The sequence below is a fragment of the Micropterus dolomieu genome, unplaced genomic scaffold (assembly GCF_021292245.1).
Source record: "Micropterus dolomieu isolate WLL.071019.BEF.003 ecotype Adirondacks unplaced genomic scaffold, ASM2129224v1 scaffold_239, whole genome shotgun sequence".
Classification (NCBI taxonomy): Eukaryota; Metazoa; Chordata; class Actinopteri; order Centrarchiformes; family Centrarchidae; genus Micropterus; species Micropterus dolomieu.
In genome coordinates this window covers 1-19940 of record NW_025744231.1, presented here as the reverse complement: position 1 = coordinate 19940, position 19940 = coordinate 1, and the positions used below count along the sequence as shown (strand labels likewise).

Genomic DNA, 19940 nt, shown 5'->3' with positions numbered 1-19940 from the left:
AATTTGATACTTTCTGAATACTGGGGGACACTTGTAGCAAAGTGTATTGTAATTAAGGGAAAGTTTTAAATGATTTGTTTGATGGTTTGTTTCTTTTTTCACAAGCAGTCATTTTCCATAAATCAATTTGAAAACAGAAATAAATAAACCAAGACTTATTCACAGTCACTGCTAAAGAATACAGTACATATTGTCACTATTACTATTATTCTCTGTGAGCATGACTTTCAGCAGCATTTACATCACTGATAACACCCTCTTATTATATTCTCATTACACTGCATTATGGGCTTCAGTGCAGCACAATGGTTCCTACGTCTTGCCAGGTACGAGCTGGTACACAGAAGCACACACCCAAATACACAGAGATACTGTCACAGACTCTCTATCACACTACCTTTCTTCAAATCTTTTCATTTCTCTCCTGATATGTCTTTTGTTTGATATCTGATACGAACCCCTCCAGCTCCTGTTTGGCACAGGCAAAGACCCACCCACCGGTTCAACCCAGCATTATACTGTAACAACCTCTTCCCCACTTTTTTTCCCCGCCACCCTGTTTGAGATCACAGCGCAGTTGTCCAGCTGCACATCAGCCTCAGACTGTTTGTTTATTTATTACCAAATCCAGTCTCAGTGCTTCCAGCCTTTGCTCCTGGCTTGGCCTTTGCCCCAGCTCTCCAGCCTCATCTCTGGCTCCAGACCTTCAGGCCCTGGTCAGGCTTACCAGTAGTCTTTCAACCCTCCACCCCCTCTCTCCTCCAGCCTCAGCACCAAGGCTCATCTCTCTCTATTCCCAGCCTCAACCATACCACCCCATCCAAACTCACAAGCAGGTTTTTAGGCTTGGCCCAGTGAGTGTGAGTGTGTGTCACTCCCCTCCCCTAAGCACAGGTGGACTTGTATGGAACGCTGCCAAATACTTTTGGTTTAAGGGGAGGGAGGGGTGTTGGCTGAGGCTGGTGGGTGTAGCAGTTTTTGTTTTGTTGTGTTTCTTAGATAACCGTTTCGTGGAACTGTACCTTTTCACTCCTCCAAATCACTGACACACCTTCAGAGCAAATTTGAGTCTCTATCTCACCCGCTCTCACTTTCACAAGTCTGCCAGTACTGAGACAGTGTTGAGTTTCCTGACAGGGGCTGATTGCGTGACAGAGGAACTGAAATCAAAACTTCTCTTCTTAAAGGTCAGTAACATCTAACTGTCTCTTTCACTCTCTCTTCTTTTGGTATTTTTTTTTTCCTTCGTTGTACTACAATTTGCATCGTAAAAAAGTCAAAATGAGATATTTTCTGTGTGTTATGGCAAAATTTCAAAGCATGCAAGAGCAGTTCGGCTACCCACTGAGCACCAAAATCAGACTAAAGGATGGCTGACCTTTTGCAGAATCTGGTTCCTCTGTGTTCCCATTTTAAGTTGCAAATTGCTCCAAGTCTCAAACTTGTTATAATAGAACATACAGTGAAAAAAAGGGATGTCCAGTGCTTTCCAGAAACTTTCCTGCGTGTGTTGCAACAGATGTGCGCAGAGTGAAAGCCTCCCCCTTTACACAACAGCCACACAGTGAGGGGGAAGCAAGTGAAAGCATGACAAAGCTGGAACAGATTGACAGACTGATATCAATTTTGCTTTTTACTTGTTATGGTAGCAGCAATTTATGCTATATGCTCATTTACTGTGCATGATTCAGATCGCTATGATGTTTTGACATGTCATCCTCGCGATTCTGTTATCAAGAAGCTGCCTGAGTAGTTGTAAGATAAAATGTAATACGGTATGAAAGTAAGTCACATCTCTTGACACTGACATGGCAGTAACAAGCACTGGCATCTCTCATCCATGAATCCATCTTGAAATTGACTTAACTTGATTGACATAATCAGTTAACCCTAACCCTATGAAAGGGTGATAATATACCATACTGTCTGATCTATCAGATATGGGTATTGCATTGTTCCATCTTCATGTCAGAGATATTATAATAGAATGATTAGTAGAATTATCGTAGAATTATAGCACTTTGCTATGAAGCGATCAAACACCATCAAGTGAAAGACATTGCCTTGGGGCTTTAGGAGTTAATTTAAAAGAAGCATACACTTTGTATACAAACTGATTACAGTTCTTCACAAATCATTTCTGTCCCCAGTTGTGGACTAAAAAGACAAGTTGAACATACAGGAACAAGATAACTTGTGCAAACCTTGAAATGAAAATACTGTTTCCTCAAAGCCTGCTTTAAATAGGTCAATGTATAGGTGTGAGGCAAGAAAGCCTAAAGGAACTGAATGAAAAGCTGCACTTCCCCGTAAAAAAAAAAGAAGTATTTTAAAGCAGCACATACGAAACAGACATGCTTCAGCCTGAAACCTTTATCAGCCTTGATCATTAATGAAAAAAAAACCCAAGCGGAATCTATAGAGCTCTCTTCCTGTCACAGTGGGGGTTAGATGGGGATAAAGTCTAGTAGACACCACACCTACTCTCGTCACACACCCTGACTACAGCCCTCTGTCTGCCCCAATGCTCTCCAGGATTATCTCAATTGAAACTGATCCTTTTAGTCTTTTGTTGCAGGGCCTCTCTACATTTCATTCATGTTTGTACAATCTCACTTATAGCATACTGTAAATAATAAGCCAATTTTCAACTAACTCTATAAAGGAACAGAACTGAACCCCTATGGAGTGTGTAAATGAATGCTAAAGTACTTGATTGAGAGAAAGAGCGATTTAAGTGTCATGTCATGTGAATGAGGATGCAGTTTCATAAATGCAAAATGATGCAATGTGTTCATTATGAGACTGACAGAGTGAATGAGTCCACACGCCTTCGTTCCACCTGACAGAGTGTGGGCATGCCCATGTAACAGCATTTGCACGGGGATGCACAATCTGATTTTAACCTCCTATGACACAGATGTCATTCTGTCACAGTTGTCTTAAATCAGATTCACTGTTTTCAAATCTTGCTGAAACAGCTATGGCAGAATCTTATCTGTGCCAAAAACTGTCATCCAATCATGTCCACAAAGGCTGAGTAGCCGTTTGTGTGTGCATGAGTGCGTGTCCGCCCTCCTCCGTAGGATCGAGGTCCAGGTTTGTTGTATGTGTGGAGTTGGGCTGGGTGAGTAAGCCACCCCTCACAGATGAATAGAGGATGGGAGGAGGCTTGAAGAGGCTGCCGTGGGTGGGAGGCCGGAGCCCTGCCAAAAAAACTCCTTCTGTAGGATTTGTGTACTTTTGCGCTCCTCACGAAACGCAGCGCCTGGCTCAAACGACAAAGCAGCCAGGGAGGCAGGCACTCGCACTCCCAGAGGTCGGCTCGATTGCACCCTCTCTGCTTTTCAAGCCATATTCTCTCTTTCCGTTTACAATTTCTACATTTCCACCATCCTCCTCTTTTTTTCTCCCTCTTTCCCTGCCACTGCTCTTCATCACTTTTCAGTATTTTTCTTTAATAAAGTGGCCGATTATGTTCACATACTTCAACAACTAGGTGCCCTGGGAGAACATCTTGCCCCAAACTACCTCTTTGTCACCCACCTTGACACAAAGCCCACAGTTCTGAGAAACTACTAGAAATGTGTATATTCCTCTTAATTTGTGAAGAATCCCTGCAATTAGTTATTTGCATCAGGATATAACCGATTTGAGATGTATGTTGATTTAATGGCTTATTGAATTGCAACACACCATCAACTGCTGAGACATAATTACTTTTCACTTTATGAATTACTTTGAACTTTTATTTATAAATTCCTTATAATACTGTAGCACTATACTTACACTAAATCACAGTGGAAATGTGTCTTGCATTCCCCAGCAGGGTCATAGCCATGAGAGAAATATTTATTTGTCACACATTTGAAATGTCAGTGCAAGCCACAATTTGTTCTGTGGTTGTGCAATGAGGCATTTTACAAACAAATTGTGGGTGTTTCCTGAATGTTACCTAGATAATAGAAAATAGGCCTGTGTAACCACTGACAACCAACCTAGCCTCAGCCTAGTGGAAAGAGTGAAAAGACATGATTCTCAACTTCTGGAAATCTGTCAAAATGATCACATAGTAAATTAGAAAATTGAAGCTCTACTTTATAGAAGAGAGCTGCAAAGAGTGTTGCAGGAAACGGAGTTGAATGTCATTCAGCATCAGGGAGTATAGGAGAAGAAAAGAAGAAAGGGAGAAAAAAGAGCATGATTTCATAATGTCTAAAAGAAAGATCTGGGTTGAATAAGTGGGTCCACCCACCTGTGTGTGAGAGGCAGCGAAAGAGAAAGCAGGGCTGGATGGCAGTTTTAGAGACATGAGTGTGTGGGTTAGGCTAGCTGGCCTGCTTATGCTATCTAATCACTGGGAGAGAAAGGAGAGCAGCATGTCTTGATCCACCCACCCACCCCAGACAAACAGCAGTTAGCCTGCTAAGTACTATATGTGGTCGCCTGCAGCTCTGGGCCGTACATGGGGGAACAGAGATAAAATGTGACAGAGTCTGCAGGTAACAGACATTCAGCACAATTATGTCTCATTCTGTGCCGGGTAGAAAGAGAGATGTGTCAATCTGGATACTCTGGATCACGACTGCATGTGAGAGAGTGTGTTTGTGTGTGTGTGTGAGTGTGATTGTGAGGCACACTTGGTGTGTGCCACTGGTGAACAAGTCGGCCATAATCCAGCAGGTTTCAGTTAGAAATAAAACTAATGAGAGCTCACTGACTGATTTTGTTTAACCAAATTAGCCAAATCTGTTTTATCCTAAGGCTAACCATTGAAACTAAGTAATGGATTCACTCATGAAACCTGCACATACACTGCTCGGGTAACAAAAAAAGGCATGTATGTTAAAATGGTCTTTGTCTTCGATTATTAACAGCCTTATTAACATGGATACTGCTGTGTTGATTTCACTGCTTCTCTTTTGGGTCAGATACAGATTAGTTACCTGTGTGATATCTGAGTGGGTGGGATGATATTGAGTCCAAAGATAGCTGACCTACGCATCACACTTACGTATTTGTGAGTGTGCATGTGGTTGAATGCGAACCGCCACACATGCGTGTGTGTGTGTGTGTGCGTCTGTGTATGTATGTGTGTGCCATGACAGGCATCTGTCTCCCCTGCCCTGCAGCCTGACTGGTTTTAATTAGGAGGTGCCAGAGTGCCCGAGGGCTCTCCTGCTGAGACACACACATACACATGCGCGCACACACAAACATGCGCACACACACACACTACCTGAGGGCAGACAGAGGCTGTCCCGCCAAGGCTGGCCTCCTTCTCGTTATCACCATAAGGAGTTGTCCTCATTCACCCCACGACCCTCCCAACACGCAGACACGCTCACACACAAATATTCACACCAAGCAAATCACATGAACACAACACAATACTGAAATGCATTCAGAAGCAGCAGCGTGGAAGTAGTGGTTAGGTGCTTTGCCTCCTTGTACATTTTGTTTGCAGGTTCACTTCCAGAATATATTCCCATATTTTAGAGTTGACAAAAAAATGAAAGTGGCGTTAAACATAAAGAATAATCATATTTGTCTTTAACAAACATCCCCACAGATATCCTCACACATGGCAGTGAGTTCATACAACGCATTATGGCCACCTGCGAAACACTGTAACTCTGTCTCCATCAGTACTCACAGTTCTAAATATGCAGCTTGTGTACTTTACCTCCCTTCTGGCAGCGCTTCTACACTGATTAGGATGTTTGAAAAGAAGACAAAACAGGAGAAAGTAAAAAGCACAAACAGACAGGTCAGCAGAAAAGAAACACCCTCACCTCACTCACCCGAATGGCATGCTCCAAGGTGAGTTCTAATGACCTCAGTGCAATGACAGATAGGTGTGTGTCTCTGTGAGCATTTGTCTGTGACTGAGCCTGTCAGCGGTTAGGTTTGGACACATGCCTACCTCCCTTTGTGTATAAGCAACATTGCATCTCTGTGTGCGTCTCCGTCCTTGGACTTCTGGAGACAGGGGGTGTAGACCTGGGAGGCTTCCCCGATGCTCTATCTCTGGGCTGTGGGGGGATGATTGCCTCCCTTTCCGGCTTCTCTCCCACACCAGGCCACACCTGGTGGAGAGACACCAGGGTAAAGGGCACGAGTCAGGCTGATTGTGTTTTTGTCTGTCTCTACAGTTGTTAACCCAGGGAAAGGTCTACTAAGTCCTTCCTTGAACTCTTTTTCCCTGTTATCTTGTGCCACATAATACAGGTACAGGTAGACAGTAACCTTGGATTTAAGCTGTACATATACTAAACAAAAGTGGTGGTCAGATGATCGAACAGCTTCAGAAACTCCCTTCGCACACACCTCTCTCAGGTCGGAATTGTGAAATCAGTTTCTGACAGTTGCTGATATTCTGACATTTATGCCCACTTCACGCAGCGATTGGCCAGCTGTGTGGAGGTCAGGTTAAGGCAGAAAAACAACACATTTGTCGGACAACACATCATACAGACTAGTTATTTTTAATCCGACCTTTAGCCAGACTATCCTCTACTTTGTTTTTGTCATACCAGTGTACGGTCTAACAGAATTTTATGTTTTGTATGCAATGCTGCGACACTGATGCAATTACTGCACACTTGAAGTACCAAAACAGTATTAGGGGCTGTGTTGATGATGATGTCAAATTGGGGCTTCTAATTATGTGTGAGTGTGGAGAAAAGTGGTTAATTCAAACAGCAGCGGTAGGGTTTTTGTGTGTCAAACAACCCTGTCTGACAATCACGCTGTCATGGATCACGCAATGAAGCTTTCTAGAGGACGGGAGACCTTTTTTAAATCAAATATTTTTAATGACAACATTAAGAGATCAGCATTCAAGGCTAGTAAGTTGAAGGAACTGAATTCATAATAGTGACATCCCTGTAAGTGCCTTTTGTTTATCTGACACGTGCAAATCTGTGCTCCACGGGGCTGTATTATAGCAGCAATGCAGTCTTAGTTTTGTGAGAGACAGCTTACTGTGTTTGTGATACTGTACAGTAAGCCATGTTGAGTACAGCATCAAAGTCTCCATGAGATCAACTTTATGTAATGACGCTTCACACCTCATCCCCCCTCCAAAGTGCCAATCTGGTGCCCTGGTACGTGTATCTTGCTGGGCACAGCAGGTGGCAGTAAACAGGTACGTTGAGATGCCAGGCAAACAGACAGACAGACAAAACAGATGACTCTTACCCAGCCCCTCGAATCCTCCTGTCTTGTGACCGTTAGCACTCAGACTGAGCGACAAGACTCACCACTTCTTGGTGTAGAACACTCGCGAAGGATAGAGCGGGGGGGGGGAATCAATATTTAGCTAGATGATTATACTATGAAGCACCAAGATATTTTGTCTTGCTCTTTACAAGGCACTATAATTGGTTTCATGCTTGTATTAATATATAAAACAGGCGGAAGCATAATCACAATTTAAATCTGACTATTAGCCATGCTGAACTGTGTGTACATTGCAATTCGGCTCAGACACTTGAATGAATGAACTGAACATGAATGACAGTTTGGAGTACAACAACCTGCAGTTTTACAGAGTTTAGAACAAAGCCGTCCACACAGGTGCCACTTACAGTGTGTTGCTATGGCTGCAGCGGCATGTTTAGAATAGATAGCCAATCTTATAGGATGGCAAATGTTGTTTTTCTGGCTGTCTGACTGGCCTGCTTGCAGTTAGTGGCTAACCCTGTTTATATATACTAGATGCCAATGTGAGCTGGCCTCAGCTCTCACCCTGTACAAAACAGTGTAAACCACTAGGGCATGGGCTGTGGTTTGCTTTGGTCCATGTTTTCCCCAAGGGGAAGTGGGCATAGCAGTCTGATGTACACTCTGATGTCTACTTGTTTGTGGAGGTAAACTCATCTCAGTTTCACTGCTTTCAGAGCATGATTGTCGGGTATGATTTATGCATGGTTAGAAATATTTTAGTAGATTTCAAGGTCCAGTAACCACTAAGATAACAATGGCTGACTGCATATATTGCCTAGCAGTAACTTGTATGTTTGATTATTCAATTTTGTTTTATTATCTGTATCACAATTTGGTTTGTTTTTAGGTCTGTTCAGTTCAGCAGTTCTCTTTAAGTGCAAAATATATCACTCAGGCGGTGAAGCCTTCATGCTGCAAGCAAACTTAATTGAAGTATTTCAAAGGGTGTGGATTAATGACGTGATACAGGAAAGCCCAATGGCTGTTTCAGATCCTGTGAATGTGCTATGTCATAACATTTGGCCTGTCTGTGAAAGCAAAGGAAATACTCTTTCTACCGTATTCTTTCTCTCTTTCTGTTTCTTGCTGTGTGATAAACACACACACACTCACACACGCACACACAAATACACACACACACACACACACACACACACACACACACACACACACACACGCACGCACACACGCACACATGCAAGGAAGCAGTATTGGAAGCATTTCCCTGTGCTATTGGGTTTTGTTGCAGAAACCTTGTCTCTCTCACCACATTTTCTTGAGGTTGAATATCTCCCCAAACTCCTGCTAAACAGGGTCCCTCCTCTGTACTGAAGTCTATACAGAATGGCTTATTTCTACACCTTTCTGCATAAACTTCCTCCTCCTCTCCACAGACTGGGGTGGTGGTGTGCTCATCAACTGTTGCCCTTCTCCGGCGCTTTCTGACTCAAAATAAGAATCTAACGTTGGCCTTCTGCTCTCCTCAACCTGGTTTTTGAAACCTTGGTTAAAAAAAAAAACGTTTCAACAAAAGGAAAATAAGTCTGCTCACAGTGCCTTGTGGTGTTTTTTCAATGTTTGTGGTTTAATTTTGTCTCAGATATAGTCAGCTTTTAACTAATATTTCCATTCAAATTAACACCACTGACTGAATCTGCCACTTGTAGTGGGTTCTGAATGCAGTGGACCAAACGCCAAAGTGTGCTGATATTTTTCAGTAATTAGTCTGTCCTGACTGAATATTTATGGGGCTAACACTACCTTTGTCACCTGTTTTTGACCCTGTATTGTCTAAACACATGCATTGAGGTCTTAAGGGGCTTGTTAAATGCTAGTTTAATTATAATGTTTATATTTGGGTGCAATGGTATTTAAGAGAAAAGAGTGAATAGCAGCTCTTTTTTTAAAAACAGGTGTAAAAATGAAACTATGGCAGCAGTTGTGTTTCTGCCTCTCTACATTTAGTCCTGTACATCTCCTCATCTCAGCTTGAGACTAACCAACAGAGGTGCACAAAATAGTTTCCAAACTTTTCTCTCTCTTTCTCCTTTCCTTTTTTTTTTTACCCTCCCTCAGTCTCCCCAAACAACCCCTTTGAGTTTCTTTGCCCCGGTCCCTTTATACTAAAATCCACTCTAACAACTAAAAATTCATTTTGTCTGACCTAAATCAGAGGGTGTCTGCGCCATGGCCTTATTACACAGTGCGCTTAAACTTGTGTTGTGGAGGAGGATGGGGTATTATTATCTTCCAGCTACCCACCCTGCTATAAAAACTAGTGGTGCGACATCTCCACAGCGCAGTGCTGCTGCCCTCCCTCCCTTCCTCTCACTCTCTCGCTCGTCCTACATGAGCCACACACAACAGTGAGCCTGACTCCTAACTCCACGCTAGGCACTCTGCTACACAGACCCAAGAATCACACTCTGCTCTCCTCTGTAGCACTGCTTTTGCTTCTCTCCATTGGATATTCCTCCCTGGGTGTTTTTTAAAAAATTTTTAATTTATTTTGTGAATGGGCATCCGTGGCCGGTGTGGAGAGCTTGTGAATGGACTGACTGCCTGGCTGACTGATTGACAGACTGGCAAAGAGAGAGGCAGCTGTGTTTCAATTAAAAAGGGCAATGCTGAGAGGTCAAGCGAGGAGCAACAGAGCTTCTTAGTAGTCTGGAAATACAAAGACACGTGAGGGGAATCGTGAAACTGAAGGTACGGTAGGTGATGGTTGCTGAAAGCTGTGGAATGCTGGGGAACGTATCAAGACATGTGTGAATTTATGTGGATGCCAGAGTTTTGGAGTATGCACATGGGTGTGTGCCAGTGCGTTTATGTCCATAAAAAATTGTCACATTGTTCCAGAGTGTGCATGTGTGTGAACAAGCTTGCACTTGTGCGTTATGTTGCAGTGCGCATCACTTGGTGTTCCTGAGTGTTGTAGCATACTGTCCTAGATCATAAAGGCCTGACAAAGTGCAAACAAGTCCATAAAGTGACTTAATAATCACATAATTATTTAGGCTGTAGTGTAAATATTGTGCTATAACATTCTGGGAATGGCATGAGCGTTTATAGCATCACAGCAATGTCAAACATAGTAGTTTTAGTGTACTTAAGTATGTGTTTTGTTTCCAACAGTAATTATACATTTCAATTTTAGATAGTCCATATCTATGTGACTTTCTCCTTTAAATCCAAAATAAATACTCAGGTCATTCATAAAGTTAAAGGGAATGTTTGTTATTAAGCACAAAATAAAAACATGTTATGGATTTGAGGCTGAGCTGTAAATTACTATTTACAACAGGCTTGTTGTCAGCCAGCTTTAGACGTCTTACCTCATGTAGTTACAAAATGCCATGACCAGTATTACCATTAAAATTGTTTACCAGCTATTTTTTTCCATTCACGTATTAAGATTTGTTTGTACTCACTACATTCTTTATTACAATTATAAGCAGAAAAATTAAAATATCTAGAAATGGTTTGAAATGTAGATACAACTCAGTGTAAACGGGAAACATAATACAGAAAATTGCATATAAAAGTGTAAAACAAGGGTTTACTTCCTGTCGTATTGTGTCGCTGGTGTATCAGATACTGGAACATTTATGAAGTCCTTTTAAAAGAGTACCTGTGGTTAAATACCTACTCAAGAGGCTCACAAACTGTGACAGGAAATGTATTACAGATCAATGTCATACAAATGACATGTTTGCTTAAACACATATTTTAATTCTGATTATATCTCATTAGCTGCAGTCAGTTTTTAACCTACACCTGTCACAGTGTAATAAAGGCTTTTAACTTTCATTTTTGAAAAAAAAAAAAAAAAAAATACAATGGGCTATGGTGACCTTTTTTCAGGGACCCATTTTTGAATATCAGAAAAATTCAAATAATGAAGGATGCATTTTTTAACCAAGGCTAAATTATAAAACTGCAATAATATTTCTGCTTCAAAAAGTCAATATTTTATTTTATATTGTACCATTCCCGGTGATACTGAATTCAACCTTCTTCTGTTCATTTGGGGGGCTTTATTCAGACCAAACAAAAGATGTAGAGAAACATAAGGTGATGTAGAATAGTAAATAATCTGTCCTTTGTTTGACGGTCAATAGTCTACAAGCATCATTCTTAATCCCTGAACCAATATTCAGCAGCAAACCATAAACTTTTGTTTACTTTGTAGGGTGAGAGAGATAATGGTGTGTAGCTGTGGGCCCCCCTAAAGGCTTGAGAGATGACTCTTTGTGCAAACAGGCTCTTTAAGCCTGACAAGCGAGTTGGCTTCCAGATCTCTTGAGACCAGGCCCGGTGTTTACTTCAGACTATTTAATTTCATCATACTTCTAATAAATACAATGTATGTATTAATTAAATGCATATATTGTTGATTATTTGCTGAACTAATTGTAGTGAAAATTAAATATAATAAAAAATTTTAATAAATACATTTTTAATAAAAACTTTATTCGTCCACCTGTTGAAACATTTAAACAAGAATATCTCTAGTTTGAAGATTATGCTGGAAGATTATGGGAAATGCGTTAAACTTGCAGGCCATAAGCCAGTCTTTACTTAACAAACGTATGGCAGAAAGTCATTTCCTTAAACCCTTTTTTTTGTAATAACAGTATAAATGTAAGGTTGGTTCACCAAACTTCACATAAATAACTTTCCAGCGATCCTCAACTTTTAAGCAAAACTTGTGCAGTACACACAAACCATGTTGTGTAACTGGCATTTTATACCATTCACCTGCTCACATTGACAGCAATTAAGACACAATTTTAAAAACTTTCCCTATGTGGCCTACAGGCTCCACACAATTGTCATTTAAAACACTAACCAAGGAAGTGTCTCCTCCAGAAACAGGTGCACTGGTGTTTTACTGGTGATAATGGACTACCTTACACAGTTGGTCAAATGAATGTCTTCTCCTAATAAGGGGGTGACTTTTGGCTGTCAATACTATAAATTATTGGCTGTGCAATTGTCCGTCTGTGACAGTTGTTTAGCAGGTGTTTGCTATGGGCAGTTGGTGACAGGGGTAAACTTTGGCTGCTGGTGATTTAGCATGTGGGTCAGGTGGATGCCCTGGCCTGACAGGGATAAACTAGGTTTTGGGTGTTGTAGCTTACAGGCCAAATGAGTGTCTGCCCGTGACATGGGTTGAGATGGACATTAGCTGCTGATTTGTGGCCTGAGCGGTCAAGGCTGGGGACAAGTTAGCCGCTCTGCTCTGGGCATAATGATGATACAGCTGCAACAGGGACAGAGAGGAGGAGGAGGAAGAGAGGAGGAAGAGGAGAGCAGGATGATTAGGAGAAGAAGGTGGCGGCGGTGGTGGTCAGAACCCGGAAAGCAGATGAAGTTCTTGGGAGAAAGACGAATGGAGGTGACACATAATTTGGGGTGGGAGTGCTGAGTTGAAAGTGTTAGTGACTAAGTGAGGCATGAGCGGAGACGTGGCTGGTACAGGCATGTGGAAAGAGAGACAGACAGAAAGGCAAGACTGTCCATTAGAGGTCAGTTTAATAAATGAGTTGAGCTCGGTGTGAATAGCGTTCACGCACGGAACTGAAATTCCCATTAGGCAAATGAATTTGGTGATGCATGTGTCATAAACAGAAGTAGGCGCTACAGCTGATGATAGCAACAAAATATGACTTATCTTGACTCACTATTAATTCAGTCAAAAATTGTTTCACTTAATAATGGGAAGTTGTCATTGGCTGACAGCCATTTATTGAACCGTAAACTGATTCAATAGAAAAGGTATTGAAAAAGTTGGATGGTTGTCCTTTCATGACTCTGCTAGACGAGTAAGATGGATAAAGAGCCAAATGACTTAAACAGTAATTATCAGAGCCCTTTCACAAGGCGTACCCACCCTGGTTTCTCTGATGGGTGGAGGGGTGTGTGTGTGTGTGTGTGTGGAAAGGGTTAAGGCTGTTTGGCTGATGAAATGTCGCTCCAGGACCTTGTGGTGGGAAAGCTGTGCCCTCCTCCCCTCCCTGTCTATGTGGCACATCCTCCTTAGATCCTCTCCACATTGTAATTAGGGGCCGGCCGCTAAAAGCTAGCACTAGCTAGTGGCAGGCAAACAGTGGGAACAGAGGGGAGTGGTGCTCGCTGGGGCACCAGGCGAACAAACAGCAACAGCAGCACGTGTCCCATAGTTCCAGGAGTGGGTGGGATGGATCGAGAGCAAACGAATGACAGCGAGTTCACCAAGCCCTCCCAGTCAGACTCTTTTTCTCTCCCTCTTATCCACTCTGTGTTGTTCCAAGCTCTGCACTATTGTTTGCCTTGGCAGGCTGTTACAGGGAGGGGCCCCTCCGCTGGTGTTTGTGCAACCTGTTAGGGAACTTTTAGGGCCATCCGATCTCTCCCTTGCATTCTCACTGGAGATTTGCTCACCTTTTACCCAGGCTATAGCTTTTCTGGATATTGTACACATGGCGTGAAATATAATAGAAATAGTATATTGTATCTATCTAGGCAACATTAATCTGCAAGGCAGACACCAGCGTCTGTGGAAATAGTTTTAATGTGGTGTGTGTTTCCTTTTGTAGTAGGCTACAGGATTAACATTACACAGTAGGATTTGTATGAAGTGAATACAGATGGAACGTTTTTCTTTCATTATTCATTATTTCTATTTTAAATATATCATTTCATCAGTTGGCTCGACTACTGCAACTTTCTCTGTCGCTCCTTTGTTCCAGTTTTCCCATCAAGGTAGTTCAAGGTGGTTCTCTGTAGTAGGTTTTCGGGCCTATATTCTATACCACCACCCCCTCTATAGACATTTTAATTATGTCCACCACACTGTATCAATGGCATGAACATAGCAACAGTTACCTAGCAACAAGATCGACAAGAATAAACTACATGTAAGATTGGTATCCAAGTTGTATACCTGCAGGTGAACTAAGGGCTTTTCTGAAATTGTTTTTTTTTCCTCCTCTGGTGATCTACAGAAGTACAAAAGGGAAAGCAAGACACTTGCTGTGTGTGTGTGTGTGTGTGTGTGTGTGTGTGTGTGTGTGTGTGTAAGTCTGTGTGGCTTCAGCCCTAGCCCATTTTGAGCCAGTCAACAATGCAGCTGCGGTGAGCAGGCCCGCTTCAAAGTATTTATCTAGACATGCCTCCAGTGACCACCAAGTGTGGACGGCTAAGTTTAAGCTCTATTCATAGATGTGAATGAATGAGCACCCTGCCAGAAGTTTTATCACTGTAACTGTAAACAACACAGCACAGTGAATCAACAGGTAGGACCTCGGGGCAGCTGTGGAATGAAGATTTTAAGAAAGGCGAATAGAGCTTTGTCTGTGCATAGATAATGTCTGCTGTCACTGTGCTGTAAACATCAGTATGGAGAGGATAGACTGCAAATTAAGCATTTTGACAGGATACAGTATCTAGAGTACAATCTAACCTCTTTTGTTGTTCTCTTCATTTCTCACCACATCCCAATCACACACTGTATTGTTGAAATGAGGGTATCACCTTGCTTCGTGCTCATATCTTGAGATAGACAATAGGGACGGACACTGCACACGTCGTCACAAAACCGCTGGTGTACTTATAATGGATCCTCATTGCCTGTGCAAGTGTCAAACAAAAAGAGTCATCTCTGTTTAATGTCTTATTAAGGTGATGGGTTTCCCAAACTCACACAGTAGCAACACATTCCTACAAAAAATCGTGATTGCACATTCAAGAATCAATATTACCCGATGTGATGTTTGCTCAAAATGAGACATGCTGTATTTACCACTTGTTGCCTTTGCTGCACAGATGGCACATAAACCAGCATGCCTACAGTATATTTTTATAAAGCTAGACTGCCACTCATTGTATTAACAATATCAGCTTCGGTTAACAGCCTCCATCTATTCACATATCAACACTTTTTGATAATCCCTTATTTAATAAATGGACGCTGCTTGTCATCGGTGACACTCTAGCTGTCACTCCTATCGAACTCCTCTTTAAATCAGCGTTTTAAATCATGGTCCAGTATTTGCTTTATGCTCTCATCACCTTCTTCTTGCCACTTCCTCCTTAGGAGAATCCCTGCTGCAATAACTAATGTGGTTATGATACTGACTCTTTGTTTGCTGAGGGAGCAAGAAACCAACCGTGTAGATGAAAGAGAACTGTCATTCATGGGTTTGTGTCATTGTGAAAGTGACTGTGGCCAATCATCAAGTGCCAACAGGAAATCAAAGGGCAGTATTAAATCAATGATTGTATAACATTCCACAGATATTTTCAGATGTCTCAAAGACTCTTCTGTCCACGTGGAACAAAACATATTCTAACTTGTTTTTTTATTCCTTTGTTCCTGGCAACTTGGGAAATTTGTTAAAATATATTTTTCATTGTGCGGCAGACTGAATCTTTTTTTGACCCAGACGGACAAAAGAGTCTTGGATTGAATGACCTTGAGGGTTTTTTAAAGATTACACTTGGTTTATCTTCCAGAGCATCAAATGTTTAGCTCTCTGACTCGAATGTAATGACAAGACATGAGACATGCTCAACACTAGAGACAGGACTTTTGGAGGAGGCTTTGAGAGCAAAATGTGGGTTCCACAGAGTGATGTCTTTTTCAGTTTGACCTTCTTATTTAAGTGTCACTAAACAGTTCATTATTACTGCCTCCTATTCTAGATAGCCAACAGAGAGAGGAGAATGGTTCATCACAGAGAAGACGACCTGATTGGGATCCCCTTCCCGAATCACAGCAGCGATGTCCTCTGCAGCCTCAATGAGCAGCGTCGTGACGGGCTGCTCTGCGATGTCATCCTTATTGTCCGGGACCAGGAGTATCGCACCCACCGCTCCGTTTTGGCCGCCTGCAGCCAGTACTTTAAGAAGCTCTTCACAGTGGCCACCACTGACAGTGGGGATCACCATCACACGGCGGCCATGTACGAAATTGACTTTGTGGCTCCGGAGTGTCTCACAGCCATCCTGGAGTTCGCCTACACCTCTACTCTGACTGTGACGGCGTCCAACGTTAAAGAGATCCTGAACGCAGCTCAGATGCTGGAGATTCCCTGCATCATCAACGTTTGCCTGGAGATAATGGACAGCGGGGGTGGAGGTGATGGAGGAGGGAGAGTGGAGGAGGGTGAAGAGGATGAAGAGGAAGAAGAGGATGATGAGGAGGAGGAAGAAGAGGAGGAGGACGAGGAGGAGGACGTGGGTTCGAGGAAGGACGAGCAGGAGGAGGAAGAGGACAATGTCAGCGAGAGGTCACTGCAGTCGTCGGAGAGCAGGGGAGAGAGGACGCCTCTGGGGACAGAGGACTCGCCGCCTCCCAGCACCTCCACGTACCGTCAACAGTTTGACCTACACAGAGAGTCATCCCAGTCGCAGTCTCCAGACGCCATGAGAGGAAAACAGGTATAGTTTACTGGGTATATTGTTATTTCTGCGACTGATCGTGTGTTTTCAAAGCACAAAATATGACTATCCTAAGTTCTAAAGGCTGATGTTGCTGTATCATGTTGCAGGAGAGTATGGAGAGTCGGGCTTTGAAGGATTTCTCCATTGAGTCTCTCCTCCAGGAGGGGTTGTATCCCCGTATGTCAGCACTGGACAGGAGGGCCAACTTCTCACCTCTCCTCCCAGGCTTCTACCCCTCCATGTGGGCTGCAGAGTTCCCGGCCTTCCCCAAGCAGCTCCTAGACCCCAGCCACCACCAGCATCCCCACGCAGCAACCTCACTGCAAGCCAGGCTCCCCCAAGCCTTCCCCAACTCTGCACCGCTTGAGGCCTCCAGGCCCCTTGATCTAGCTGTGAAAAGAGAGATCATAAAGGAGGAGATGAAAGATGAGGTCCCACTCAGTCTGCTCCACGGCAACTTCCTGAAAGAGTTTGTCAACTCGGGCCTGGGCAGCACCACAAACGCTGGGTCAGCGCCATCAGAAAATACAGCTCTCGGCTCGATAAAGGATGAAGCTGACTTCAGGTCGTACCTGAGCTTCCTGAGCTCCGCGTCACACCTGGGGGCGCTGTTCCCTCCCTGGCAGCTGGAGGAGGAGAGGAAGATGAAGCCCAAAGCGTCGCAGCAGTGTCCAATCTGCAACAAGGTCATCCAAGGAGCTGGGAAACTGCCGCGCCACATGAGGACGCATACAGGAGAGAAACCGTACATGTGCACTATCTGTGAAGTACGATTCACCAGGTTTGTGAAGCGGCACTTCTTATCATATCAGTGTTTCATATCAATAAGGGACACATAGATCATTTTGACATCTTTATGTTCTTGTGCTTTTTGACTACAAACACCGGGTTATGTAACAGCAGGGTTAACAGAAAAGTACCCCATGCTCTATGCACTGAGGTTAATCTGTTTTCCCCAAATCTGAATATCAAAGAGCTGAAAGTGGAAAGCCCCCTCAGCTGGTTTCTTTGCATTAGTGATCTCACTCACCTACTTCCTCCCACTTTGGCATATTTTCCACCTGTAATTTAGAGCAGAACTTTAAATGTTGTCAGTGGAGACAAATCATCTTTACTGGCTTATAAAGAAAATTTTTACATCTAAAAGGGAAAAGAAATGCTGTGTTGTAATTTATGTGTTAACCTTTCCGCCCACGACATACTGTATAAAAACATGTGGTTTTGTTCTTTTCTCAGACAAGACAAACTCAAGATCCACATGAGGAAGCACACAGGTGAGCGCCCCTACATCTGCCTCCACTGCAACTCCAAGTTTGTCCACAACTACGACCTGAAGAACCACCTGCGTATCCACACGGGCGTCCGTCCATACCAGTGCGAGCACTGCTACAAAAGTTTCACACGGTCTGACCACCTACATCGACACATCAAGAGGCAGAGCTGCCGCATCTCCCGCCCCCGGCGGGGACGAAAGCCAGCTGCTTGGCGGTCCACACCCACCAGCAACTTCCTGTGCCCCCCGACTGCTGCCACCAACCGGTTTGAGGAGAACGGGTTAAGCCCTGCATACCAGGGAGTCAAGAGTCACGGACTTGGCGAAATGCTTGGCCTCAGCAACAGGGGCCTGGGATTTAAGAGTGGGGATGGTGCGGAAAGGGAGAGCAGGGAGGAACGGCGAGCAGAGGGGAAGCATGTCTCAGAGGAGGAGAAGGCAGGAGCAGGGAGGCAGAGGGGAGTGTTTGCCTTTGCCCTGGCTGGAGAAGAAGTGCTTACCCACTCTCCATTTTATGCTGCGACCTCTGACCCCTGGACCATGAGATTAGAGCGTGCTCCACCCATCCCCGAGCCGGCCAAATGAACTGCAGGCTGTAACTGAAAAAAACAAAGACAAGAAAGAAAGTCTCTTTAATCTATGTGTCTGTTCTGGGTCGGGAAACTAAAGCACCTTTTTAAAAAGTGAAAGAGGGAGATCAATGAACCTTTTGAAGCCTGCTGATGTGGCAGTAGTAAAACATACTTATTTTTTTAAAAACACATCTAATTATTAAATAATTTCACAGATGTCACGGTGAAATTATGAAATTGTTCCAGCCCTGTGAATCTTTACGAATATTTTAATAGCATTTAAGAAGAGATAGTTTGACACTGCTAATGAGGAATGCTGTTATGTATATTATTTGCATTATTTATCTTCAAGGTTGTCTAAAATACAATGAATTCAAAAACAACAATTCTACAATGTCCTCTGATGCAGAGATGAGGCTTTTATACTGGAAAGTATTCATATGCAAGAAAATATAAATCTACACCCAGGGCAGGACCTATTGTAATTGTTACAATCTTGAATTAGTGACTGTGATGAATGTAAAACAAATGATTACATGTACAAAAATAATCAAAAATATATTGAACACAAAGGTTATTATAACATTTCAGTTTCATAATGAAAGGGAAGAGGAGCAGACATGAATAGAATAAAGTAAAATACATAAATAAATAAGCCTTCATCCAAACAAATCAAAGTTTTAGTTTGGAAACTTGTGTTTAAGTGTTAAAAAAGGACCAGTGCTTAAAAAAAGAAAACATTCTAAAATGGTTTATTACAGCAGGGCATAGCTGGTACATGTCCTGCAAGTAAGTTTGATTCTAACATGGTTATTTAATAATACTCCAAAACAAATGGAACCCACTTGAAGTCTACAAAATCAGGATATTTGATAATATGTTATTATCCTTCTACTGCCTTGCTCTGATTTAAGCTCCTCGTCTGCACTATTGTACATAGACAAAAAACATTTTGGCCATGGTGGTGTTAATTATGGTTGCGTTGCTGAAGATGTAAAACAAAAGAAAAAAGAAAAAATATTGCTCTTAAAAGACTTTGAGGCATCCATCCAAAGATGTGTACTTTGATATTTCACAGACTTGAATAAGACTTTGTTTTAATGTTTATGAATATGTGTCTTCAGAGGATGTATATTTCTGACTGATCAACTGCCGCTTCAGCTATACAGTATGCTTGTGTTTTTTTCTGCAGCAACAAATCAAGAGAGTTTCAGCCCCGTTTTTCATATAATGTTCATCTCTGATTTGTGTATAAAGAAGTTAAAAATGATTTGAATTGAAATGGGAAAGTATTTTCTTGCTATTTATGCGTATTTAAATGAATGAGCCTTGGCTATATTTTGCAAATCTGTTTTATAAAGACACTAAATGTTGAACTTTGCTCTTGTTTGGGAGTATTATTTTCATAAACTACCAAGTTTTGTGTGTGTGTGTGT

At 42.6% G+C, this 19940-nt stretch overlaps 1 protein-coding gene across 2 annotated transcripts; it reads left to right on the top strand.

The window, feature by feature from the left end:
• The first annotated feature begins 1102 nt into the window (after nucleotides 1–1102).
• Nucleotides 1103–19880, top strand: LOC123967310 (zinc finger and BTB domain-containing protein 7C). 2 transcript variants are annotated; one of them, XM_046043379.1, is made up of 4 exons: nucleotides 1103–1187; nucleotides 15919–16656; nucleotides 16767–17440; nucleotides 17896–19880. In XM_046043379.1, the coding sequence occupies exons 2-4, from the start codon at nucleotides 15940–15942 to the stop codon at nucleotides 18515–18517; spliced, it is 2013 nt and encodes a 670-aa protein (XP_045899335.1). In that variant the 5' UTR covers nucleotides 1103–1187; nucleotides 15919–15939; the 3' UTR covers nucleotides 18518–19880. The 2 variants fall into 2 exon arrangements, with proteins under 2 accessions (XP_045899335.1, XP_045899334.1); XM_046043378.1 differs by lacking the exon at nucleotides 1103–1187 and adding an exon at nucleotides 9542–9939.
• Nucleotides 19881–19940: the final 60 nt, after the last annotated feature.

Bases quoted from the DNA above. Each gene is read 5' to 3' on its own strand.
- LOC123967310 (XM_046043379.1), top strand. From the start codon at position 15,940: ATGGTTCATCACAGAGAAGACGACCTGATTGGGATCCCCTTCCCGAAT. The intron at 16,657-16,766 runs GTATAGTTTACT...ATCATGTTGCAG, and splicing joins ACGCCATGAGAGGAAAACAG to GAGAGTATGGAGAGTCGGGC. The intron at 17,441-17,895 runs GTTTGTGAAGCG...TTCTTTTCTCAG, and splicing joins TGTGAAGTACGATTCACCAG to ACAAGACAAACTCAAGATCC.